This window comes from Ammodytes marinus (genome assembly GCF_949987685.1).
Source record: "Ammodytes marinus genome assembly, chromosome: 15".
Lineage (NCBI taxonomy): Eukaryota > Metazoa > Chordata > Actinopteri > Uranoscopiformes > Ammodytidae > Ammodytes > Ammodytes marinus.
Genome location: NC_137219.1, coordinates 12,399,674 through 12,426,150, shown reverse-complemented (window position 1 = coordinate 12,426,150; position 26,477 = coordinate 12,399,674). Strand labels below are relative to the sequence as shown.

Below are 26,477 nucleotides of genomic sequence, written 5' to 3'. Positions count from 1 at the left end.
AGACATTTCACATTTTTAAATGTCACTCAGCTTATGTTATGTATTTACAGAATAATGCACACTGAATTGTCTGATTTATTCATTTATTTAGCTTTGAAATTCAGTTCACGTACATCTGCTTTAAGGATGGATTACCCAAAATTTAAATATTAGCAAATACTTCACATTGATTTTATGTCAGTTGTTTATGCAAAACTTAATATCAATTTAAATGATGAGGGTAAAACAAACTTCCAAAATCTCATTCACAAAGGTCCAAGGCTGTGACATTATGTTCATGGTTTACATTGGGTTATGTCACTCAAATGACCAAATACCCCAGTAATTTATTTATCTTTTCAAATCAAAGAAATAAGTACTTTTTTTTACTTTCACTTTATCTGTTAATTTGGTTAACGATTGATATATTATTTATAAAATCAGGATGACAGGGCAATGTCTTCAGATTACATGTTTTGTCTGACCAAAAGTCCAGAACCTAGACACTGTGCATTGAAGTATAACAGTAAAAAGCAGCACATTTTTTATGTGATCATTTCCCATAATTTCCTTTCCTTCATAAATTCAACATGTGGTTTTTCTGATGATCAAGTAATGGTTACATCAATGAATGACAGATAACAATTCCATTTACAGTACATTTTTTTTTTTTTTTTTTAATCACACAACAGGTTTATTTTGCTATAGGAAGCTTCAAAGATATGTACTTTTTTCACTTTGGCATTTTGCCTGCAACATAAGGCACACTGACCTACTGCAAAACAAGGGAACGGGTTGAACAAGTTGTACAACTGTTTCTCAGCATGCCATGGAAACAATAATCAATTTATTTAACATTCAAGCATAAGCAAAACAATCACCCACACATTCATGGCTGGCCGGTGACAAAGTGCATGCAGAAATCTCAGCTGGGACAGTGAGATGCCTGGAACTTTTTCTTTTCTAGGAAGGTTTCACTCAGTCATCGTGCTTCAGCTTCCTGATTTTTCCCTTGTGGCGGTCGATCTCGCGCTGCATACGTTCAATCTCCTTTTTGTGGTGGTCGATTTCCTCCTGGTGGTGCTGCTTCAGTGCGCTCAGCTGCTCCTGCTCCTTACGCCTTACATGCAATATGGAAGGACAAATTTGGCAATAAACCAAGTAAATTACTTGCCCATCAACTAAAAAAAAGAGCAATCAGAAAGGGTTATATCTGCAATTATCACCAACAATAAATGAACAAATCTTTTTATGACTTTTATAACAAACTCTATGAATATGATAGAAGCTTCTCTCAAGAAGAATTGGATAATTATCTCCGAAGCATGAATTTACCTAAATAATCTGAATTAGATCAACAACATCTTCGGCATTCACAGAAGCAGAAGTTTGGGCTACAGTTAATTCAATGCTGACAGATAAAAGCCCAGGACCAGACAGTTTTTCAGACAAATTTTATAAAGAATTTTGGACTGATCTTTTAGTCAATTTTTATGCCACCGATCAATCACTTCTGTCTTAAACCTGCAGTGTGTAGAATTTTGGGTTTTATTTCCTAGCAGATTTTGTAGAAAGTAATTATAATATCCATAAGTACATTTAATTTAGTGCATAATAGCTGAAAAAAATGTTTTTAATTATTTATTTTTCCCTTAGAAAGGGTCTCATATATGCCCATATTTCTGCATATCTTGGACCAAGGCCTAGTGCCGCCATCTTGAAAGTGTCATAGTTGGAATGTCATCAGGTGCATTGTTTAAAATTTAGAATTGTTCTTGTCCTTGAAGGCCACTGTAGCTTCTGTTATTATTCGAAAGGGTTGGGGTTACCCAGGGAGTGTTGCATTCTAGAACTTTGTAGAACTTTCTTGATGATGTCATATTACACACTGCACCTTTAATAAAATACTCCCCAATTCAATGAATTATGCACATATAAGTTTGTTACACAAAAGTGGCAAGGATCCCTTAAATTGTTAAATCTTCTTGACCATGATTATAAGATTATTACGAAACTATTAACAAAAAGACTTGAATCTAATGTACCTAAATTAAAAAATCTGGACCAATCGTGTTTTTATAAAAGGGAAATATGCTGCGGAGAATATAAGGAGACTTCTGAATACAATAAATAATTTGGACACCTGCCGGGAGCCTTCTCTGCTACTGCTTCTCTCCTTAAATGCGGAGAAGGCTTTCGACGGGGTTGAATGGAATTTACTTTTCTCTGTTCTTCATAGTTTTAATGTGGGCCTTAATTTCATCAAATGGATCAAATCAATTTATAAAAACCATAAAGCAGCAGTCATCACTAATTGTGCCCCCTCTGAGTACTTTTATTTGACCAGAGGTACAAGACAGGGGTAACCATTGTCACCCTTGCTTTTTTCAATGGTGGTTGAACCATTGGCATCATGTCTACGAGACAATATAAACATTTATGGATTAAGGATTGATGATAACGAACGTAAAATATTGTTATATGCAGATGATATAATTGTATATATAACAGATCCAGAAAACTCAACATCACATTTATATAGTATAATAAAACAATTTGGAAAATACTCTGGATATAAGATCAATTTAAACAAATCCAGCGCTTGCCTCTTGCATATGACTCCAACAGAAAACATGTATACTGTAGGTCCTATCCTTTCCAATGGACGCCTGGTGGCTTTAAATACCTTGGAATAAATATCACAACAAAGTTAGACGATATGTTGAAAGAAAACTACACTCCTCTCTCATAGATAAGCAGACTTATGTAAGTGGTCAACTATACCATTATCTTTGTTAGGAAAAATATACTAATGAATGTTCTACCAAGATTTAACTTTATTTTCCAAATGTTACCTTGTTACATATCTGAAGCATTTTCTAAACCTTTAAGCAAAGACAAGTGAGTACAAGTACCACAAGTAAGTGGTGCAATAAGAAACCAAGGATTAGTTTGACAAACCTCATGAAACCAGAAAACATGGGGGGTCTTGTTGTTTTGTTTTTCTGTATATGTGCATGCATGTAGGTCTATGTATGCAGATATGCATGTATGTATGTGTTTATGTTGGTGGAGGGAAGGGATAGACGGACATTCTGTCTACAGTGTGTCGATCATTGAATACCCATCCCAAATAAAAATGTGATGAAAAACCAGAAAAAAGATGGAAGGACAAAGAGACAAAAACAAGAGAGAAATTGCGATGGTAAGAGAAGATCATAACACCAGGAAAATATGGTGAAATATGTTTGGGCGTCCTGATAAATAAACACTAAGAGTCACACCAATCAGCAAAAGAAAGAAATGCATACCTGAAGTACAGCTCCTCCTCAGCTGGCTGCTTCTTCCCCATGGCCTCTCTGGTGGACCTGCCCCCACCGCTTCCTTTTCCTTTTCCTTTGCCCAGCTCACCCAGCTGAGACAAGATCCATGTTTAGTATAAATTCAGAGACCATTTGTCGTGGAAGTTTTTAATCAGTTGAACCTTGTGGGAATAAATTAACTGAAACTTCTCAATATAAACAATTTAATAAAAGTAGATAAAACAACAGAGTTACAGAGTAAAGTTTCCAACCTGCATGGTCACCCCCCGACGGGACTGACCCTATCTTTTGGTTAGACAGGGATTTTAAAGGCCCCCTTCAACAACGGGGGTGGCAACTAACAGATGGTCAAACAGGTCTCAGGGGTTTATTGTGGTCATTGTGGTTTATTGTGGTCAGCCACAATAAACCTTAAATTAGTTTAAGCAACTGTTGTCAGCACATTTCTTAGAGGAAATGCGCATGTGTTAAACTGATGTGATATACATATAGAAAAACAGATCAATACGATGGTTACAAATAAATTTGCCCTCACACCAATAAAGGCCTTTAAGATTTTTTTTGAAGCGACAGGGAACAGAATACACATATTCAAAGTGAATTTCCCTCTTTAGTTTGTTTCTAGACTTCTTTTTTTAATATTAAGGTGGAGCTTGTTGAACCCTTTGAACATTATTTTGAAGGTCAACACTCAACACAAGCCCTGCGTTCCAATTCCCATACTTCCCTACTATTTAGTATGCCAGAAAAAGATTTAGGATGTCCCAATACATGCACGTCAATTCTAGTATGCTGAAAATACATAAATGCCCCACTAACTCCAACAGCATTTTGGAGTATTCCTCTTTATTCTTGACATTTCTCGACATAATGAAAAAAAAACTTCCTTATCTGATTTATTTTCTCTCCTGTACTTTAGTAGGCCTATGTAGTGTAGTAAAAAGAAAAAGTATGTGATTTGGAACGCAGGGAAGGTTTATTTCACAGAGGAGGTGAAAGGTCGTCTTTGTTTGACAGGTGAAACTAGAGGAACAGACCAGAAACTGTAGGTCTACATAGGACAACAATGCAACCAAAAACTAAAAGGACAAACTCAAATCTGAATAGCTGGATAGTTTTCTGAATAAAGTTGTCTGACAGGCAACTAGGCTTAGTAGGATATTTTATTTAGACAAAATTTGATATGATTAAAATGAATCCCTGCTATTTATATTCGACATTGCTTTAATATGTAACTGATCAGTTCACCTCATTCAGCCCTGGCTTAGCATACTAAAAGTACCTCTGACCTAGCTATAATGACCAACAGGTGTTTACCTAGCTAGTTGTCATATGTTGTAAACTGGGCTGATTAATTTGAATAGATGATGAACAAGCCACAGTGCTATAACTGTCCCAAAAAGCAGTTTTAATAAAGTCAAGTGTTTTCCGGGACGTGCATTACCTCGTCGGATGACATTCTGAGCTGTGAGGTGACAAAACTCCTGATGTTAGGCCTCAGAAACCTCGCCATGTTTAACTATCAAATATGAAAACAACAGTGACAGCAGCGACAGCCGGGGCAAACGTGCCCTTGTCCTCAGAAAATACGCCACAGGACTGCGCCATTATGAGCCAGACAAGGGGTGACCACGTGTGCATCCGAGCATCACATTGGTTTAATTAGAAACAGATGTAACAAAAAAAATCTTGCATTGGTACATTATTAGAATACACTACCTACTTGTTATTATAAATGTAACAATGCTTTCAATATAGTGTAAGGAAAGCCCCCCCGTGTCATTTTATTTTCTCGTAATGGTACGGTCTCACAAACATTCCGCCAGAGCCATGGGTATTTATCATATGTCCATGGTATTTATCTATGGTGTTTATGCCGACCGGCAAGTCATAGTTACCAAGACGCTTCATTTATTTTCTTTGTAAATACCAAGAGATTAACCGTGTAGTATAGCCTATACATATCCTTGTTTGATGATTAATTTAGGCTACATTATATGATACAAACTATTCTCATTAGCCTATCTCGAATCATCTCTTAATACGTCTTAGAATTTGGTTGAAAAACCTTTTAATGATTCAACTATTCTTAGTAAGCACATTAAAGTTTTATTTATGTCAACAATACTCCGGGCTACTGCTGATTCAGCAGCTGTTTAAGTAGCTGTCAGACTGATCTCTATTTTTTCTGCTTTGCATTTGTGTATTTGATGATTTTTTTAAATCAGAGAAAATTGACAAACTATCCTTTAAAAAAAAAAATCTTACACATTTCGGTAAAAGGTCATGACTAGCTCAAGGAGTGGAGGGTGGGAATAGTGCCACAGGGAAGCCCAGGTTGTCCTCGTTGAGCTTGATGAGGGCAGAGCACAGCTTCGACGCCTTGCCCATGCCGCGTGCAAAGGCGACTGCCTCGAACTCAAACCTGCTACTTAGGACTGTCAGACAGAAGGACAGCAGCTGCAAAGAAAACAAATTAAAATCGCTTGAGGTCATAAGTGGACAGCTCAAAAGCCTATTAGCTCACCTAATTGTACGGGGAGAAGATGAACTGGAAGATAATCAAGCCCATTAGTGTGGGTTGGCTGTCATAGAAGCCAAAAGCTACAAACAGCTCCTTACGTCCAATCAGAACCGCAAACGGAGAAACACAAGGAATTCATCTGCCGAAATAGGAGAGTCAGCAGATGTTACATGCATAGTGCATACCAACGTACATTTCATTGAGTTATCAAGCTTACGTGTTGGTTTGTTTGGGTGCAGACATTGAAAGAAAACTATTACCAAGACAGTAAGATAATCTGATTCTAACCCGACTGATGCCGATGTCCTTGACAGTGTGGCCAAGCTTCCAGTGTCCAAGCTCATGACCCATGCATTGTATATGTATTTTTTAAAAAAAATAACACGACACAGGTTTATTTTGCTATAGGAAGCTTTAAGATATACGTTTTTCCACTTTGGCATTTTGCCTGCAACATAAGGCACACTGACCTACTGCAACACAAGGGACCGGGTTGAACAAGTTGTACAACTGTTTCTCAGCATGCCAATGTAAACAATAATCAATTTATTTAACATTCAAGCATAAGCAAAACAATCACCCATACATTCATTGCTGGCCGGTGACAAAGTGCATGCAGAAATCTCAGCTGGGACAGTGAGATGCCTGGAACTTTTTCTTTTCTAGGACAGTTTCACTGAGTCATCGTGCGTCAGCTTCATGATTTTTCCCTTGTGGCGGTCGATCTCACGATGCAGACGTTCAATCTCCTTTTTGTGGTGTTCGATTTCCTCGTGGTGGTGCTGCTTCAGTGCAGTCAGCTGCTCATACTCCTTACGCCTTACATTTAAGATGAAAGGACAAAGACAAAAACAAGAGAGAAATTAGGATGGTAAGAGAAGATCATAACAGCAGGAAAATATGGTGGGCATCGTGATTAATAAACACTAAGAGTCACCCAATCAGTCCACATTTAGTGGCTGTTAAAGAAATGCATACCTGAAGTACAGCTCCTCCTCAGCGGCCTGCCTCTTCCCCATGGATCCACCTGCCTCTCTGATGGACCCGCCACCGCCGCCTCCTTTTCCTGCACCTTTGCCCAGCTGAGACAAGATCCATGTTAAATTCAGAGACAAATTAGGACAGGGCTGTACAGTGCAACAGTTTTGATCGCATTTGCTACTGAAATTGGTCACGTGCGATGATGAATACAAGTCCACTCGCACTAGTGCTAATGAGGCTGTCTTTGAAACACAGAAGAGCGCTGCACAACACTGCTTAGAGGGCTCTACATTAACACCGTCCAAATGCGGTCTTAGGCGAGTAAGTTATTGAGTCCACCCTCCACTTTGGCTGGTGAAAGATATGCGTCCTCGGGATCTGTGCTCGTGCAGCGATTCTAGCGTATAAAAACTTCACCAACGGTAATAACCGGAAGGAGACGGCACATTACCGCAGTTAAGTTAGCGCGTTTGCAAACAGAACATCTCCTGTGCGCCTTCACATTAAAAGCCTATTACTAGCCAAGTTGACTTTTATTTTGAAGCCAGTAAGAACAGGAAATTAGCGCTTTACAGCACTGTAGTGCTCTAGCTTGAAAGGCAACTCATTCAGCTGCAAAGAGCAGTCAACAATAAACAAACACAGTTTTAAATAAGCCACTTAAAAGCTACTCCCAACACATTCACAACAACCTATTTAATTTATCCTAAGTTGTAGCAATATGTATACTTATTTAATAGGCTATGTTTAATGTTTTAAAGTTTGGTTTTAATTAACAGAAAGACATTTTCTAAAAATGTTTATTATTATTATAAATATTATATGTATATAGATATTATTTTTATGGGGAGAAATAATTCTGAATCAGCAAGAAATTGCAATTGGCAGGTTAGATTCTTTTGTCTAATTGCAATCAGTGCACCCCTATTCATTTTTCTATAAGTATTACTGCACGCACACTAGGATATAATATTAATTGAGAATCTCAAATGAGACCAAGATGACATGCTCAAAGCAGGTAATTAGAGCGAAATGCAAGGGTTAAGGTTATGCAAGTTTTCGATCATAGCCTACTTTGTGTGCTACCAAATTTATTTTTGTGCTACTGAATTTTTTTTGCTTGGTAGCACCAGTGCTACCACCTAAAAAAAAATAAGCGTACAGCCCTGAAGGACCATAGACTTTCTTTAAATAGACGGGGAACAGAATACACATATTCAAAGTTAATTTCCCTGCTTAGTTTTGTTCTCTAGACTTGTCTTTGTGATATTAAGGTGGAGTCGGTTGGACCATTTGAACATTATTTCGAAGGTCAACACTCAACACAAGGTTTATTTCACAGAGGTGAAATGTCTTCTTTCTTTGACAGGTGAGAGGAACAAACCAGAAACTGTAGGTCTACATAGGACAACAATGCAACTAAAACCTAAAAGGACAAACTAAAATCGGAATAGGCTGGATAGTTTTCTAAATAAAGTTGTCTGACAGGCAACAGACCTAGTAGGATATTTTATTTATAGAACATTTTATAGCCTATTCTTAAAAATGAATCCCTGCCATTTATATTCGACATTGCTTTAATTTGTACAACTGATCAGTTCACCTCATTCAGCCCTTAGCCAACGAAAAAATACCGCTGACCTAGCTAAAATGACCAACAGGTGTTTACCTAGCTATAGTCATAGGCTGTAAACTGGGCTGATTACTTTAATTTTTAATAGATGAACGAGCCACAGTAGGCTATAACTGTTCCAAAAAGCAGTTTTAGTCAAGTCAAGTATTTTCCGGGACGTCCATTACCTGGTCGGATGACATTCTCAGCTGTGAGGTGACAAAACTCCTGATGCTAGGCCTCAGAAACTTCGCCATTTTTAACTTTCAAATGTGGTGACTGCAGCGACGGCCAGGGAATTTGGAAATTGTGCCTTTGTCCCTAGATCCATGCTTTGTCCTCAGTAAATACCCTCAAGACGGCGCCATTATGAGCCAGACAAGGGGTGACGACATGCGCATCCGAGCATCACACTGGTCAAAATAGAAACAGATGTAACAAAAAAATCATGCATTGGTATATTTTTAGAGTACACTACCTAGCCTACTTGTTATAAATGTAGCAAAGCTTTTAATATAGTGTAAGGAAAGCCCCCGTGTCATTTTATTTTCTCGTAATGGTACGGTCTCAAAAACATTCCGCCAGAGTAGGCCAGTAGGTCAGTAGGGCATTTTGGGGCCAAAAATAGAATAAATTGTAAAATAATTTTTTTCAGCTCAGATCATTTCTATGATGTGTCCAGAACAACATACTAAAAGTTCTAAGAAATCCTAGTTGAGGAAATATGTTTAATTCTCATCAATCCGAGATGTGTGCCAATAAGGCGAGACACCAATACATCCAAATAGGGCAATTTTTTTCCTTTAGTCCTATCAAAATGAAACTTTACACAATGAAAGTATCCATGATAATTAACATTTTTTGTATTACAAGTTTCTTTGAAAATGAATTTTAATATGCAAATGAGCTATACACTAATCGTATGTTTAGTGAAAAGGTTGGGTGGTCCTCCCTTAAGACGTGACGCACATTGGCATGTTTTTATTTACAAAGCCTTGACCGGGAAGCTTCCTCGTTATTTAACAGAAATGCTGCAAATCTCAGATGGGCTTTATCAGACCCGCTCCACTGACATGCTTATGCTTTATGTCCCACAAGCCCGGTCTGAGCTGGGAAAGACAGCTTTTAGCTTCAGTGCCCCTGACTCCTGGAACAACTTACAGCAACAAATTAAACTAAATAACTTCATATCCTTTAACCAATTTAAACAAACTATTTTAAATCTGCCAAACTCTACCTGTAACTGTTTTAATTAGGCTATATTGTACTTTCACCCATTTAATTTTAATTGCTACCACTTAATCTTCACCACTGTGTAAATGTTTCAATTGTTTTTCTCTTCACCTGTTGTTGTGTATTTGATGTATTTGCGTTGAATATTGTTTATGTATTGTTGTTTTTCCTTTGAATTTGTTTGAACTCGACGTCATTGAAAATGAGGGTCACCCCTCAATTGGTCTCTCGAGGATAAATAAAAGTTAAATGAAAATGAAAAATGAAAATGTACACGCCCAAAATAAACCCAAATAGGCTTAATTTTTGCCTTTACTCCTACCACAATAAAACGTTACATAGTAAAAGTATACTTGAAAAGTAACTTTTTTGTATTACAAGTTTCTTTTTAAACGAATTTGAATATGCACATGAGCTCCACACTTATTTAATATCCAATCATCGTACTGCCAATGGGTGATGGCGATGCTGCTTTTAGACTGGCCTCTAACCTGAAAAACTGCCTGGCTTACCTGCCAGGGGTATAACAGGTGCCTCTCATGAATTAGATTACCCCTCCCCTAGCTAGTGTAATTTTTTACTTTTTTCAGTGCCATTCCCTTTCCTATGCCAAATAGACGAGATGTAGAATCACAGCCTGAAATGGCATGGATAAAGAGGAGATTGTCACACACCGTGGGACCAAGTAACTCCTTTGTCTACTTTATGCACCATACAGTGCTGCTTGAAAGTATGTGATCAGGTGGGCCAAATTGAGTGATGAAATGGACCAATGTAATGAGAGATCTTTAGGGAAGAAATTGGGCGGCACTAGATAAAACACAAATGAAACCAGCCAGGTCAGTTTAGGCTCACCAAACTGTACCCATACAGGTCAGACTTGCCATTTGCCAAGCTTGTGTGCATTCAGATCAGCATGATGCAACAAGAGTACTAACAAGTCTGTGTCATCACCTTCTGAGACTGTGTCTTTTGTTCTGGCAGAGGCAATGGCAGTTTGGACAATGAGAACATCTGCATCGTGCTTTGCATGGTTTGTGAAACACCATTTTTTGTCTTACAAGTTTATTTGAAAATTAATTTGTATATGCAAATGAGCTATACACTAATTGTACATGCCCAACATAAACCCAAATAGGCTTACTTTTTCCTTTACTCCTACCACAATAAAACTTTACATAGTAAAAGCATTAGCAAGTAAGAGGAATGTTCTGTTTTGCAGACCGACCACGGCAAAAGTAAAATTTAACAGTTAACCCGCTGTTCGCTAAACGAACGGGGCTTAATAAGTCACATTGTTCATTGCTCTGATTTGTTGTAGTGCTATCAAATTGCGTGCAGTGGCATTTGAAGAGACAAATCTAATTCATGAGAGGCACCTGTTATAGCCCTGGCAGGTAAGCCAGACAGTTTTTCAGGTTAGAGGCCAGTCTAAGAGCAGCATCGCCATCACCCATTGGCAGTACGATGATTGGATATTAAATAAGTGTGGAGCTCATGTGCATATTCAAATTAATTTAAAAAGAAACTTGTTATACAAAAAAAGTTACTTTTCAAGTATACTTTTACTATGTAAAGTTTTATTGTGGTAGGAGTAAAGGAAAAAATGAAGCCCATTTGGGTTTATTTTGGGCGTGTACGATTAGTGTATAGCTCATTTGCATATTAAAATTCATTTTCAAAGAAACTTGTAATACAAAAAATGTTAATTATCATGGATACTTTCATTGTGTAAAGTTTCATTTTGATAGGACTAAAGGAAAAAAATTGCCCTATTTGGATGTATTGGTGTCTCGCCTTATTGGCACACATCTCGGATTGATGAGAATTAAACATATTTCCTCAACTAGGATTTCTTAGGACTTTTAGTATGTTGTTCTGGACACCTCATAGAAATGATCTGAGCTGAAAAAAATTATTTTACAATTTATTCTATGAAAAATGCTATTTTGCCTGGACTAGAGCCCTAGAAAGAACTCTTTTCTTCTGTGTTCAGTGTGATACTGCTCGTTCTAAATACTGACCCACTAATGGATATGTATGACGACCACCAAGTTATAGTTACCAAGACGGTTTATTTCCTTTTTCTTTTCTTTGTAAATACCAATAGATTAACCGTTTAGTGCTATATAAAAATTATTTTGTTTGATGAAATTAATTTAGGCTACATTATATGATACAAACTATTCTCATTCTCTCGAATCATGTCCTAAAAAGATGTCTCAGAATTTGGTTAAAAAACCTTTTAATGATTAAACGATTCTTAGTAAGCACATTATGATATATTTATCTATATAAACAATACTCAGGGATACTGCTGATTCAACATTTGTTAAAATAGCTATCACAGACTATCTCTATTTTCTTCTTATTCGCATTTGTTGAATTTTAAAATCAGAGAAAATTGACAAACTACCCTTTAACATAGTTCTTACCCAATTCACTATATGCCAATTCTAAATAAAAACACTTAAAAATAACAAGTGATGAAAAGTCTCTTATAGCAAGATGTGCGTTAAGTTTTATGTAATGTAAAGTATGCGCAGGCCTATATATTAGGCCTATTACATATTATTTAATATTGGGAAGCAGGTGACTCTGATCTGACAAAAGGTCCAGAGGATGAACAAGGTCTCAATGATAAATTCTCAGCTCGGGATCAAGTGATAACAAAGTTTACCAAACGTAAAGGAACTAGCCTATAGGAATATGAGTATGAAAATATTTTATAATTTGGATTGAGAAAAAGGTGTCTCCCATTTTAGATGCGTAATACTATTATGTTACTAATTTCCCAAATGACATGGAAGAAATGTGGTTTACACAGGCTTCAACAAATACAAATATCACTGATGAAGTAACCGTCCCCTTCTGTCCATTAGAGGGCGACATTTCTACACACTTCTCACGAGTAAGAAATAAAGCTCGTCACTTCCGCCTGCCCCTGCCTTTTACCACGAGCAGCCCCGTGTGTCTTTCTTTTCGCGCATCATGGCGGACCGGTTCAATAAGGTGGGTAAGCTCTGCGCAATTATGTTATCCTTATTTGCTTCTTATTGGTACTTGAGCCTCGTCTTTTATGGTTATCCTGTGAGCAATAACTACGTCGGAACTACTAGTTTGTGTAGTTTTGTTGTGTGTTTATCACAGGACTTTATTTTGATATAATGTTGGAGACAGCTACCCGTGGCTGAGTGGACATGCCTTCATCATGGCAGCGAGTCAGTCAGCGCTGTTAGCATGTTAGCTTTAACTAGTGTCATGCTTACGTGCAAGTCTGGGGAAACGTCCGCTCAAACTCACTATAATTATAAACATGCCCGTTTTAAGTTTTTGAAGCTATTCACTTGGTTGTAAGGCTTTAACGCATATCCACGTAATAACTTTATTTTAATTTACTAGCTAGCATGCTCTGGCGATTATGCTAAGCTAAAGTTGTTTAAAACCGGTAAGTTATCAGTGTCCCATCTGCTAGTTCTAACAAATCTCGTGGTGGCATTAATTGTTAATCGGTTGTTTTATGATGAGCACTGATTTAAAAAAAGTGCTATTCTTTCACTTTCGCCTAATTGTTTAGTCAACTCATGTCACTAGACTCAGTCGGGTATCTGATAGAAATGTGACGTCTATGTGGATAATGTTGCCATCAAAGTTGAGCTATTTATGCCAACGATATAACCAGTTTCCCCTTCTCTTTCAAACGTGCAGGTTCTGCTGATAGATGGCAGGAGCCATCTACTCGGTCGGCTTGCTGCCCTTGTGGCTAAACAGGTCCTGCTGGGTAAGTTCTTAAATAATAAATGTATGTTATATGCGACTGTTGGTTGTGGCTACATGAAGAATACATTAAAAATACTTAACTGCATATTAGGCACACCACTACTATAATGCCCGTCTGTCATTGATGATCATTTATCTACCTTGCTTGAGTTTAACGACCATGAGAAAACTCACATGCACTACCATCTGAGACAAGACTTAAGGTGATGATTAAAATTACTGTTGATTCCATTACCAAATGTTAATGTATTTTCCTTATCTTTTAGGACACAAAGTAGTGGTGGTGAGATGTGAAGGAATTAACATCTCTGGAAACTTCTACCGTAACAAGCGTAAGTAATTTGACCCTCTTTTCCTTTTTAAGATGCTTGTCGGTGATGATTTACCCAATGTAATTCGAGTTTAAATGACCATGAGACTACTTACATGCACTACCATCTGAGACATATTACCAAATGTAATGTTTACAACTGCTTAGTGTTGAAGTATTCTTAACTCTGTTCAATGTCTGTCTCTACAGTGAAGTACCTGGCTTTCCTGCGTAAGAGGATGAACACCAACCCCTCTCGTGGACCGTTCCACTTCAGAGCTCCCAGCAGAATCTTCTGGAGGACTGTCAGAGGTGAGAATGTGGCACCACTGCAGGGAGACACCTTTGCAAGAACATACAATTATTTTAATACATTTGATCACTATAAAATATAGCATCTTAAATTGGAACAATGGACACATTTACTTTAGAAAACATATATGCATTCTAAATGTAATTGAGACTTACTACTGTAGATTGTGTTCAAGCATAATTGGCAACAAGATGTTCCTTGCTTGACGATGATGAGCACTTTCCCGAAACTGATCATCTATTGATGAGACAAACTTTATCGGATCTGATTGCTGAGTTGAGCAGGGACAAACATTTGTGCTTGGAAAAACTAACACTTCATACAGTTGCAATGGTTGCCATTTGAAGATTCTTTTGAACCTAAAAAAATCTCTTCTAACAGGCATGCTGCCCCACAAAACCAAGAGAGGCCAGGCTGCTCTGGATAGGCTGAAGGTGTTTGATGGTATCCCCCCACCATATGACAAGGTGAGAATCCAAATTGTCGACAACGTGCCACATACCTTTATTCTGTTTGGCCTGTACACATGGCTTTAACTCTGCTGTCAATGATGTCAATTACTACCCTTAACTACCTTGTTTGAGTCTTGACTCTGAAAATAAATAATATCTGAGACATGAGGTCCTATCAATGTTTAGATGTGCTGTTTTCTTCTTTATCTGATTTTTGTATTTTATTCCACAGAGGAAGCGCATGGTTGTTCCAGCTGCACTTAAGATTGTGCGTCTGAAGCCCACACGCAAGGTGAGCCTCCAGCATTTTATGTAAATGTTATTTGTGGGTCACTTATTTGAGTGACTTGCGTTGTAAAGCTAACTTTGCTGTACGATTTGCCAACATGGATAAACACAAATCCAAATGCTTACATTTTCCTTCCACAACTGTCCCTACTTGACAAAGATGAAAACTTTATCCCGAATCTGATCATTCATTGATGAGTCAAACTTTCGGATCTGATTACTGAGTTGAGTGGGATGAGTTGTGCCTCCAAGTTTAAGCTTTAAACAAACTCAAACATGTTGACTACAATTTCAGAGAACATTCAAAAATAAGATGTGTGAATCACTTTTAAATGTTAAATATATGCTGATGCCAATTTAGATATTTTAGCCAGTGGTGCTCTACACATCTAGGCACATGGTCCAGACTGCCAGTGATGAACTGTAGAATATACTGATTTTAATTTTCTTTCCCACTAAGTTCGCACTCCTTGGCCGTCTGGCACATGAGGTCGGCTGGAAGTACCAGGCTATCACAGCCACCCTGGAGGAGAAGAGGAAGGAGAAGGCCAAGCTCCGCTACGGCAAGAAAAAGACAGTCAACAAGCTGACCAAACTGGCAGAAAAGAACGTTGAGTCCAAGATTGCAAAATACACAGACGTTCTCAAACAATATGGAGTCCTTGTCTGAGCTGGTTGCCTCTGACCAATAAAGAAAATAAATGTTTATAGAAAGTGTATTGACTTCATTCCTGACCATAAATGGCTCTAACGTTGAAAGTTACATCTAGTTACTAGTTACATCTAATATGATTTATTTTTTATTTTTTTTAAACAAGAGTAGGGGTAACTATGCAATTGACGTGTGACCTGAGTCTAGCTTTCAAAATGTGAAAGCTGACAGTTACAGTTTAGCAATGTAACACTTGTCTTAATGTTTGGGAGGTAGATGTGCAATGTACCACATTCATATAAAATTAATATTTGTATGTTTGAGAACCTCAGGCACCTATATCAATACTTGTGTCATTTAAAATACTGGATTCTTTCCTGAAGGAAACTCGCTCAACTGTAACTAGCCTTGCGTTCCGAATTGAATACTTTCTACTATTTAGTATGATAGAAAAAAGATTTAGGATGTCCCGGTTCTTGTGGCCAGATTTGATAGAAAGACCCGGATGTCTACTACATCCGTCTGAGAGTTTTAGTGTTGAAAACGGCATCCTATTTGGGCGATTCTTGCACATAATCCAGTGCGCACCTGAAGTGATGTTGCATTACTGGAGCCTCCATATGAAAACAAACAGGGATGTGACATATTAACCCTTAATATGTCACATGTCCATTTTACGGACATTTCATTTTTCTTTTTTTTGGATAATGTTGGCTGTGTTCATGCATATGGCATGAAATCTGGTAAGAAAGTGTATTTTTATGTTATTTCCAGCTCAGCTCTTACAGTAAGGCTAAAATACACTGTATACAAACAAGAGTTACATTCAGACTGCTAAGGTCCATAAAACGTCCATTAACACCCATTCAAACAGCCTTTTTTCAACGCACTGCAATTAAAGCATAATTGATGCATTTTTTTATATCTGGGTGTCAATCTGGGCTTCTACCTTGGAATTGATCATTTTTACTACTCCACCATGTTACGTCATTATGACCATATTTGGCATATGGAGAAAAAACAGGCTATTTCCACTAGATAGCACCGTCACAATCCCACCTTCCTCTCCCTTTAGCTTTAACCCTGAGGAGTGTGTGTGCACGTGTGTGTGTAAGGTTGTGTGTGTGTATCCAATGACCTATGACATGAGCAAAAGGCTAGTGGTTTTCAAGTGGCACTGATTTCATTTACTCAGAATCACTATCAGAATCAGACTCCATCACTGTTCCCAAAGCTTCATGTACTTCTTGTGTAAAGGCTCCCTCCATATTGCCAGGTAAGAAATAACTAGTTCCACAGTTTGCTTTGTATAAACTGGTTTCAATGGCAGCTGTGTAAACAGCTCAATTGAAGATAACCCATGTTTTAACTTATTTGAAGCAGTGCACTGTACATGCTTGTGTGTATGGACCTCAGGTAGGTGTGTGTGCTGTGCATTTATACAAAGTCATCTTTAGAGGGATTTTGAACTTCTGCATGGAAAACTACACATGGAACAGAGTGAATGAAAACAGTGCCACTTGAAAACCACTAGCCTTTTGCTCATAATGTCTAGGTCAATGGGGATACACACACACACACACACACACACAGTCTCTCTCATACACACAACTTTATTTAGCCAATGATGTCCCTGTTACACTGTTCCTGGCCCATTCACTGTTCACTGTTCACTTCTGGATAATAACAAAAAGAGTGGAAAATGTGCATGGACTGCAGGTGAGGTTCTTTTCCTAACACAAAAATTAAATGTATGATTAGTACTGATGTTGGTTTAAAAATCAAGCCTAAAAAAGTTGGAAAAATATCGATGTATAATATTTTTTATAGCTACCTTTTTCAAAAGTCCATTTTACGCACCTTAGCGGTATGAGTGTCAGTTTATTACACTGTACAAAAAATAATAATGCCTAAATATCTGTGTTGCTGCTCAGCATTGACATATCCTAGGCCTAATAATTCAATACAAAAAAAATTTGTTTGCATGTAGTATATTGAAAATAATAAACATTTTCAGTTTTTTCCTCCAAAATACGATGTCATCATGACCAAAATCTGGCAATTAAAGGGTTAACATCTTTTAAAATTCATGACTATTTAATAGTTATGTCAGATGTAGGGGAAAATAATTGGCAAAAAAAAAGTAAAAAAAAAAGATTGTATAACATTTTTTATAGCTACCTCAATGAAATGTCCATTTTACGGACCTAAGCGGTACGAGTGTGAGTATTTGACACTGCACAAAAAATAATAATTCCTGAAAATCAGTTTTGCTGCTCATCATTGACACATCACAGACCTAATAATTCAACACAAAAGAAATTAGTTTGCATGTAGTATATTGAAAATATTTAATTTTTCCAGTTTTTTTCATCTAAAATACGATGGCATCATGACCAAAACCTGGCATTTAAAGGGTTAAAATCTTTTAAAATTCATGAATATTTTATATTAATAGTTAGGTCAGATGTGGGGGAAAAGAATTGGCAAAAAAAGTAGAAAAAAAATAATGTATAATATTTTTTATAGCTACCTCAATGAAATGTCCATTTTACGGACCTTAGCGGTACGAGTGTGAGTATTTGACACTGCACAAAAAATAATAATGCCTGAAAATCAGTTTTGCTGCTCATCATTGACATATCCCAGGCCTAATAATTCAACACAAAAGAAATTAGTTTGCATGTAGTATATTGAAAATATTTCAATTTTTATTTTATTTTTCATCTGAAATACGATGGCATCATGACCAAAACCTGGCATTTAAAGGGTTAAAATCTTTTAAAATGCATGAATATTTTATATTAATAGTTAGGTCAGATGTGGGGGAAAAGAATTGGCAAAAAAAAGTAGAAAAAAAATAATGTATAATATTTTTTATAGCTACCTCAATGAAATGTCCATTTTACGGACCTTAGCGGTACAAGTGTGCCTAATATTATAACGGGCCCTAAGGGTTAAAGCAAGAGGCAAGATCAAGGCGCAATGTTATGATATAAGTAAAAGTATGTCCCAATAGTATGCCTGCTGCATCCCAACTAGATTATTTTTATCGTCAAATGTATGTAGGCCTAGAATAGAAAAACGAAAGTATGTGATTCGGAACGCAGGGGTTGTGTCGAAAGGGAAATTAAGCAAGACTGACTCATAACTTGAGGCAACATTAGCAGAGTGACATTTAACAATGGCAGTTTTAACCTAATTCATTATATGCCAATTCTAAATAAAACCACTTAACAGAAGTTGGTTTTAAATTTGTAATTATTTATTATTTAATTTTGGGAAGCAGGCGACTTTTGTGCAGCTTGACGTCTGACAAGGTGCAGAGGAGGAAATATATCTAAAATATAAATTCTCAGTCCAAACAAGACTGGAATGTGTTGTCTAAAAAACTGGGCCTGCTGCTGTAAACAACAGTGAAACTGTAACTTTTCAGGAAGCTTTCCAACTTCAGTGTTCAAGGGATACAATTTTACTGGGAATACAGCTTGTTTATTCAGTTATGAGAATGTACCTTAGAAACGTTTCACTTCTTACACACCTAAAGTTACAAAGTGCAACTTTAAAGGGCAACTTGCAGGTCAGAGACCCCAGTGCAGTGAAGCAACATGTATATGAATATGTATGTAACAATGTTTTTTCATCTGGATTGAAACTATTTTTAGATGCTTACAAATTAAAAAAATATATAAATATATCACTGATGAAGTAATCGTCCCCCTCTGCACAATAGAGGGCGATAGAACATTTCTACAATCTTCCCACGAGAGAAATTTAAATGTCGTCACTTCCGCCTGCCCTGCCGAACCCATGGACCTTTATAAAACCAGCATCACCCATGTGGTATTTCTTTTCACACATCATGGGATCATGGCGGACCGACTTAATAAGGTGGGTAGCTCTGCGGACTTGTGCTACATGTTTGTGCTTCTTATTAGCACTTTATAGACTTAATTTTGATATAATGTTAGAGACAGCTACCCGTGGCTGATATGCCTTCATCATGCCAGCGAGTCGGGGCTGTGAGCATGTTAGCTTTAACTAGTGTCATGCTTACGTGCAAGTCTAGGAACCGTACCATCAAATTAACACATTTTATGGATGCCCGTAATAAAACTTAAACTAAACTTGTGTGTAAGGCTTTAATGCGTATCCACGTAATGACTGATGAATTAACGTGAAAGCATGCTTTGACCTAAATGCAAAGCTCAAGTTGTGTCTAAAACCAGCAAGTTATCAGTGTCCATGTGCTAGTTCTAACAAGGCCCGTGGTGGCACTGAATGTGATGCACCGTCTATCTGGATAACGTTGCAATGCAAGTTGAGTTAATTATTTTTATGTTAACGATATAACCAGTTTCCCCTTCTTTCAAACCTGCAGGTGTTGCTGCTTGATGGCAGGGCCCATCCACTGGGCCGGCTTGCTGCCCTTGTGGCTAAACGGGTCATGCTGGGTAAATTCTTAAATTACAAATTGGTGTCGTGACTGAAATGTGGCTGCATGAGAACTATATTCAAAATATCAAACTGCACATTAGGTACACCACTACTACAATACCTGTCTGTCATTGATGATCATTTATCTACCTTGCTTGAGTTTAACGACCATGAGAAAACTCACATGCACTACCATCCGAGACAAGAATTGGATGATCATTAAAATGACTGTTGATTCTATTACCAAATGTTAATGTATTTTATATCTTTTAGGACACAAAGTAGTGGTGGTGAGATGGGTGTTTCTTGCAAGTTCTACCATAACAAGCGTAAGTAGTGTCAATCTGTAACTTTTTTTAAATGCTTGTCAGTGATGATTTACCCAATGTAATTCGAGTTTAAATGACCATGAGACTACTTACATGCACTACCATCTGAGACAAAGCATTACATACCGAATGTAATGTTTACAACTGCTTAATGCTGAAGTATTCTTAACTCTGTTCAATGTCTCTCTACAGTGAAGTACCTGGCTTTCCTGCATAAGAGGATGAACACCAACCCCTCTCGTGGACCGTTCCACTTCAGAGCTCCCAGCAGAATCTTCTGGAGGACTGTCAGAGGTGAGAATGTGGCACCACTGCAGGGAGACTCCTTCACCAGAGCATTAAATTATTTCCATTCTGATTATAAATTTGATCACTATACAATATAGTAAGAATCTTAATTTGAACAATGGACACATTTAATGCTTTAGAAATGTATGCATTCTAAATGTACTTGAGACTTACTACTATAGATTGACGTCAAGCATAATTTGCTGAGCTCGGTCAAGTGCACTAAATGTTCTTCAGTGTAGGCTCCATGAACATATTTTTGATAAATTTAGACATGCAACATTTAGCAGTGGTTTGCCTAAATTATTACTACTTTAGCCCTCTAAACTGAATCATGGGAAGGTTTCAAATATTTAGCGTTTAATTGAAATATACACAAGTACTGAGTCATTGAGGTTTTACTAACCCTTTAGGCGCTGGGTTTTATTTAAAAAAATACTAGATTGTCTCTATCTCAAACCACTTTCAATTCAGAGCCTTCTGAAATTTAGGTGACAAAGTGTAAATGAGACAAATATTGAGAATGACCTAAAGTTTATCTAGGGAGTAAATGTTCCCATCTAATTAGCATATTATGACGTCATATGGCGGTGGCCATGTTGGATTATGTAATTTCCATGAAATACCTGATATTTTGAAAGAGTTGAACGTATTTCATCAGATTCACCCCCTCCATCCATTTGTAATGATGTCCACTTTGTTGGAAGCCAATAGTTGTGAACTAGAACTACACCACAAAACTCATGTAAACAGTAAGCGTTTATGATTATTATTTTTTTACCCACCATTTTTATTTCCTTTTTTCTTCTATTCTTCATTATGATTATATAATGCTGCGTCGCATGGCTGCACCACTGCTGCGCATGGACGCAACGTGACCGGGGCCGTAGAAAGAGTAAACACTAACTCCCTACTCGTCAACCTTTTGCTTGCCGTATCTCTAAATAACTCCTAAATCCAGCAATACCACTTCAGCATAAAAAGGCTTTGTGGCACACTATCTCCGATTTCGCACCAAACAGCGCGATTCATTTGCAGCTGGAGGTGTGTCTCCTCTCTGCTCTGACAGCAGGCTGGGACTCGCTCCGAGGGGCTACTCCGAGACTGACCGCCTGCGAGTGCTTTGAGACGGGGAGGGGCTCGCGGCAGCACCCGCTGCTCGTTGAGCACAGTAACTGCAGAGTGATACGTGCTTTCACGTCAGTCTCCAAATACCACAAATGTTTTCAATAACAGTAAAAATCGCTCGGAGGATATGACAAAAAAAGTAAAGTTTGGATGGGATTGCTTTTTATTTTTTATGGGATTTCCGGATTTCCTCAAATATTTTGCATTGAAGCATGACGTTTTTCTGAGCTAAGGTCTAGGTATGGGATGTCTGCTACCTAGTGGAGGGGAGTTTGAACAAAATATAACACTCTATTTAGAGAAAACAGCTGTTAAATTCAGTACAGCGTCATGTCGCAATTTTGCGACTTTGGCGCCTAAAGGGTTAAGATTTGACGTCTTCTATAGTTCGGGGTTTTTGTTCATGTAATCCAGCACAAGATGTTCCTTGCCTGACTATGATGAGCACTTTATCCCGAAACTGATCATCTATTGATGAGACAAACTTTATCGGATCTGATTGCTGAGTTGCGCAGGGACAAAAATGTGTGCTCGGACAAACTAACTTTTCATATAGCTGCAATGGTTGCCATTTGAAGATTTATTAAAACTTAAATAATTCTCTGCTAATAGGAATGCTGCCCCACAAAACCAAGAGGCCAGGCTGCTCTGGACAGGCTGAAGGTGTTTGATGGCATCCCCCCACCGACAAGGTGAGATCTAAATTATGTCGACAAAGTGCCACATACCTTTATTCTGTTTGGCCTGTACTCATGGCTTTAACTCTGCTGTCAATGATGTCAATTACTACCCTTAACTACCTTGTTTGAGTCTTGACTCTGAAAATAAATAATATCTGAGACATGCGGTCCCATCAATGTTTAGATGTGCTGTTTTCTTCTTTATCTGATTTTTGTATTTTATTCCACAGAGAATGCGCATGGTTGTTCCAGCTGCTCTTAAGGCTGTGCGTCTGAAGCCCACACGCAAGGTGAGCCTCCAGCATTTGAGTGACTTGCGTTGTAAAGCTAACTTTGCTGTAAGATTTGCTAACATGGATAAACACAAATCCAAATGCTTACATTTTCCTTCCACAACTGTCCCTACTTGACAAGGATGAAAAACTTTATCCCGAATCTGATCATTCATTGATGAGTCAAACTTTCGGATCTGATTACTGAGTTGAGTGGGATGAGTTGTGCCTCCAAGTTTAAGCTTTAAACAAACTCAAACATGTTGACTACAATTTCAGAGAACATTCAAAAATAAGATGTGTGAATCACTTTTAAATGTTAAATATATGCTGATGCCAATTTAGATATTTTAGCCAGTGGTGCTGTACACATCTAGGCACATGGTCCAGACTGCCAGTGATGAACTGTGGAATATACTGATTTTAATTTTCTTACCCACTAAGTTCGCACTCCTTGGCCGTCTGGCACATGAGGTCGGCTGGAAGTACCAGGCTATCACAGCCACCCTGGAGGAGAAGAGGAAGGAGAAGGCCAAGCTCCGCTACGGCAATAAAAAGTCTACAAGCTGATTTAGCTGGCAGAATGTTGAGGCCAAGATGGCAAAATACAGATGTTCTCAAACAATATGGAGTCCTTGTCTGATCTGTTTGCCTCTGACCAATAAAGATAATATTTATAGAAAGTGAATTGACTTTTTAATTCATGACCATAACATGGACAAGAGATGGAAGAATCTTCATCAAAATGAATGGAGCTACACCCGAAGAAGCCAAAATTGTGCAAATCAGAACGGAGGAGGATCTGGTTCAATTCCGGAGGGAAGAGGACCTGATCAACCCTAGGCAGCAAGAATGAGCAACACAACTGATGGGATAAATTATCATGATAGTCTGGAGTTATCAGCTAATCTTTACGAGGATCCTACATCATCGGACCAAAATGAAAGTATTGACCCTGATAATCACTTCTACAAGAGAGGGAAAAGAGACTGTCAGTATCATACAGAGGATCAATTCATCAGTTGCTTTCAGTCAATTGGGAAATTGTCCATAATTCATTTTAATAGCAGAAGTCTCTACACAAATTTTTCGCATATTAAGGAATACTTACAGAAATTCTCCAACCCATTCAACATCATTGCAGTGTCAGAAACATGGATTAAGGATGGCAAATGCATGGACTTTGAACTTAAGGGTTATAAACTGGTTTGTGTCAACAGAATTAACAAGAGAGGGGGAGGAGTGGCCCTTTTCGTTGATGAAAATATAAGGTTTGAAATCGTAAATAACATGTGCGCTGCAATTGATAACCTAATGGAATGTGTGACTATTGAAATCCAAACAAATGATAAATGTTTAATTATCAGCTGTGTGTACAGAACACCCGATTCAAAAATGGAAGACTTTATAGAATATGTGGGAGAATTGTTTTCTAAATCAAATCAAAAGAAGATATTTATCTGTGGGGATACTAACATTGATTTACTTAATAATACTCCACTGACTGATGAATTTGTAAATACACTGAACGTAATGGGCCTACAGCCCTTAATTACAAGGCCAAGCAGGATTACAATAAATAGTGCCACGTTAATTGACAACATATTTACGAATGTTATGGGGGATGTAATAGATAGTGGACTATTAATAAATGACATAAGTGACCATTTACCTGTATTTGCTGTATACGATTGGAAACAAAAGTTGCAAATTAGACCAAACACAGACGCATATGTTAGACTGGAATCCGAGGAGAGAATAGAGGCATTGAAAAATGATTTATTGTCGCAAAATTGGGACTGTGTATACAAGGAGAAGGATGTAAATGTAAGTTTTGAATTATTCCTGAAGGTATTTCAAAGGCTGTATGAAAAAAATTGTCCACTAAAAAAAAGGGCCTTTAAGCAAAGACAGAATAAACAGTGGCTAACTAAATCCTTGATAAATGCTTGTAAAAAAAAAAATACATTGTACAAAAGATTCATAAAAGCAAGGACACCTCAGGCTGAGTTAAAATATAAAACCTATCGTAACAAGCTAAATATCATTCTCAGAGATTGTAAAAAAAACTATTATTGCAAGCTTTTAGAAACAAATGCAAATTACCCAAAAAAATTGTGGGACATAGTGAACGCAGTGTTAAGAAATGACAAGAAAATACATAATTATCCTCAATATTTCCATGAAAATAACGTTAAGTATGAAAACATGAATACTGTGGCGCATAAACTAAACACATTTTTTGTTATGGTTGGACCGAATTTGGCCATGGGTATCCGTGACAGGTGTATGGGGGAGTCTTGGGAACAGGAAGAATCTCTCCAACAGTCCATGTTTCTAAAGCCAGTCAAGGCCAACGAGATTAGTGAGATTTTACTGGGAATGCAACCAAAGACCTCAAGAGACTCGCTGGGGCTTCACATGAAAATAATAAAATCAGTGCAAGAAAGTATTCTTCAACCTTTGACACATATTTGTAACTTATCTTTTCAAACAGGAACTTTTCCTTGTAGCATGAAAATAGCTAAGGTTATACCATTACATAAGAGTGGAGATGAACATTCATTTACAAATTATAGACCAGTCTCAATTTTGCCACAATTTTCTAAAATTTTGGAAAAGCTATTTAACAATAGATTAGATGATTTCATTAATAAACATCAAATTCTTTATAACAGTCATTTTGGCTTTAGAAAGAATCATTCCACGGCGCTGGCCTTGGCTGAATCGGTAGAAATTATTAGTAATGCTATTGATCAAAAATTGTACTCTATAGGAATTTTTATAGACCTGAAAAAAGCTTTTGATACTATAAATCATGAGATCCTTCTCAATAAGCTTGGGAATTATGGCATTCGTGGGATAGCACGGGACTGGGTCAGAAGTTATTTACAGGACAGGAAACAATATGTGAAATTAGGGGAGTTCACATCGAGATGCTTGGATATTGTTTGTGGGGTCCCTCAAGGGTCAATTTTAGGGCCGAAATTATTCCTGCTTTACATAAATGATATATGGAAAGTTTCGAAGGTCTTAAAGTTAATTTTATTTGCTGACGACACAAACATCTTCTACTCGGGGCATGATCTGAATAATATGGTTGAGACTGTAAACATTGAATTGACTAAATTACATGGGTGGTTAAACCGAAATAAGTTATCATTAAATTTAGAAAAAACTAAATTTATGTTGTTTGGTAGGAGAGCAGCAGAGGTCACTGTGAAAATACAGGTAAATGGGATTGATATTGAAAGGGTCAAGCAACACAAAGTACTAGGGGTAATAATTGATGACATGCTAAGTTGGAAACCACAAGTTAGCCATCTTAGGGGCAAAATAGCCAGGAGTATTTCTATACTTTGGAAATCACAATATTTTTTCAATCAAAAGGCCTTACTTGTTTTATACTGGAGTTTAGTTTCCCCACATCTGCATTATTGTGCTGAGGTGTGGGGAAACACTTACAAAGGTAAATTGCACCCCCTGGAGATCCTTCAAAAAAGGGCAATAAGAATAATATATCAAGCAACTTACAGGGCACACACCAATAACTTCTTTATTGAAGGTAGAATTCTCAAATTACGGGACGTAGTAAGTTACCACACCGTACAAATGATGTACAAGGCTTCAAAAAAAAGCCTTCCTGTCAGTTTACAAGCAATGTTTGAAGACAGAGGAGTTTCGCATGATTTAAGAAGAAAAAGAAGATTCACAGAGAAAAATATACGGACCACACTTAAATCATTTTCGATTTCTGTAAAGGGTATTAAATTATGGAATGAACTTGATGATGATATCACAGGGAGTTGCAGTTTGCAAAATTTCAAAAAAATGTATGTCTCTAAAACTATGGAAAAATATACACTGAAAGCCGAGCACTACTAAGCGGAGTAAAG

General features: G+C 37.4%; 3 protein-coding genes and 1 pseudogene across 4 annotated transcripts; 2 read left to right on the top strand and 2 right to left on the bottom strand.

Moving 5' to 3' along the window:
• Positions 1 to 112: 112 nt before the first annotated feature.
• On the bottom strand, positions 113 to 4,874 carry LOC307261492 (ATPase inhibitor, mitochondrial-like). The gene is made up of 3 exons (XM_080042048.1): positions 4,747 to 4,874; positions 3,291 to 3,394; positions 113 to 1,099 (listed from the first exon to the last, which is right to left on the bottom strand). Exons 1-3 carry the CDS (start codon positions 4,813 to 4,815, stop codon positions 958 to 960), a joined length of 315 nt encoding a protein of 104 aa, XP_079898174.1. The 5' UTR covers positions 4,816 to 4,874; the 3' UTR covers positions 113 to 957.
• A 1,446-nt stretch (positions 4,875 to 6,320) lies between these two features.
• Positions 6,321 to 8,722, bottom strand: LOC307261491 (ATPase inhibitor B, mitochondrial-like). Its single transcript, XM_080042047.1, has 3 exons — positions 8,608 to 8,722; positions 6,805 to 6,908; positions 6,321 to 6,645 (listed from the first exon to the last, which is right to left on the bottom strand). The coding sequence occupies exons 1-3, from the start codon at positions 8,674 to 8,676 to the stop codon at positions 6,489 to 6,491; spliced, it is 330 nt and encodes a 109-aa protein (XP_079898173.1). The 5' UTR covers positions 8,677 to 8,722; the 3' UTR covers positions 6,321 to 6,488.
• A 3,868-nt stretch (positions 8,723 to 12,590) lies between these two features.
• Positions 12,591 to 15,509, top strand: rpl13a (ribosomal protein L13a). Its single transcript, XM_080041931.1, has 7 exons — positions 12,591 to 12,664; positions 13,361 to 13,433; positions 13,699 to 13,764; positions 13,953 to 14,054; positions 14,437 to 14,522; positions 14,740 to 14,799; positions 15,256 to 15,509. The coding sequence occupies exons 1-7, from the start codon at positions 12,644 to 12,646 to the stop codon at positions 15,463 to 15,465; spliced, it is 618 nt and encodes a 205-aa protein (XP_079898057.1). The 5' UTR covers positions 12,591 to 12,643; the 3' UTR covers positions 15,466 to 15,509.
• A 3,748-nt stretch (positions 15,510 to 19,257) lies between these two features.
• Positions 19,258 to 24,597, top strand: LOC307261895 (large ribosomal subunit protein uL13-like; annotated as a pseudogene). The gene is made up of 7 exons (XR_013845612.1): positions 19,258 to 19,338; positions 19,829 to 19,901; positions 20,158 to 20,213; positions 20,406 to 20,507; positions 22,242 to 22,321; positions 22,542 to 22,599; positions 23,026 to 24,597. The product of XR_013845612.1 is annotated as a large ribosomal subunit protein uL13-like (transcript).
• The last annotated feature ends 1,880 nt before the right edge of the window (positions 24,598 to 26,477 follow it).

Coding starts and splice junctions, on each gene's coding strand:
- LOC307261492 (XM_080042048.1), bottom strand. CDS start 4,815: ATGGCGAGGTTTCTGAGGCCTAACATCAGGAGTTTTGTCACCTCACAG. Junction 3,395..4,746: donor TCAGAATGTCATCCGACGAG/GTAATGCACGTC, acceptor ATCTTGTCTCAG/CTGGGTGAGCTGGGCAAAGG. Junction 1,100..3,290: donor GAGGAGGAGCTGTACTTCAG/GTATGCATTTCT, acceptor ATTGCATGTAAG/GCGTAAGGAGCAGGAGCAGC.
- rpl13a (XM_080041931.1), top strand. CDS start 12,644: ATGGCGGACCGGTTCAATAAG. Junction 14,523..14,739: donor TCCCCCCACCATATGACAAG/GTGAGAATCCAA, acceptor TTTATTCCACAG/AGGAAGCGCATGGTTGTTCC. Junction 14,800..15,255: donor GTCTGAAGCCCACACGCAAG/GTGAGCCTCCAG, acceptor TTTCCCACTAAG/TTCGCACTCCTTGGCCGTCT.
- LOC307261491 (XM_080042047.1), bottom strand. CDS start 8,676: ATGGCGAAGTTTCTGAGGCCTAGCATCAGGAGTTTTGTCACCTCACAG. Junction 6,909..8,607: donor TGAGAATGTCATCCGACCAG/GTAATGGACGTC, acceptor ATCTTGTCTCAG/CTGGGCAAAGGTGCAGGAAA. Junction 6,646..6,804: donor GAGGAGGAGCTGTACTTCAG/GTATGCATTTCT, acceptor CTTAAATGTAAG/GCGTAAGGAGTATGAGCAGC.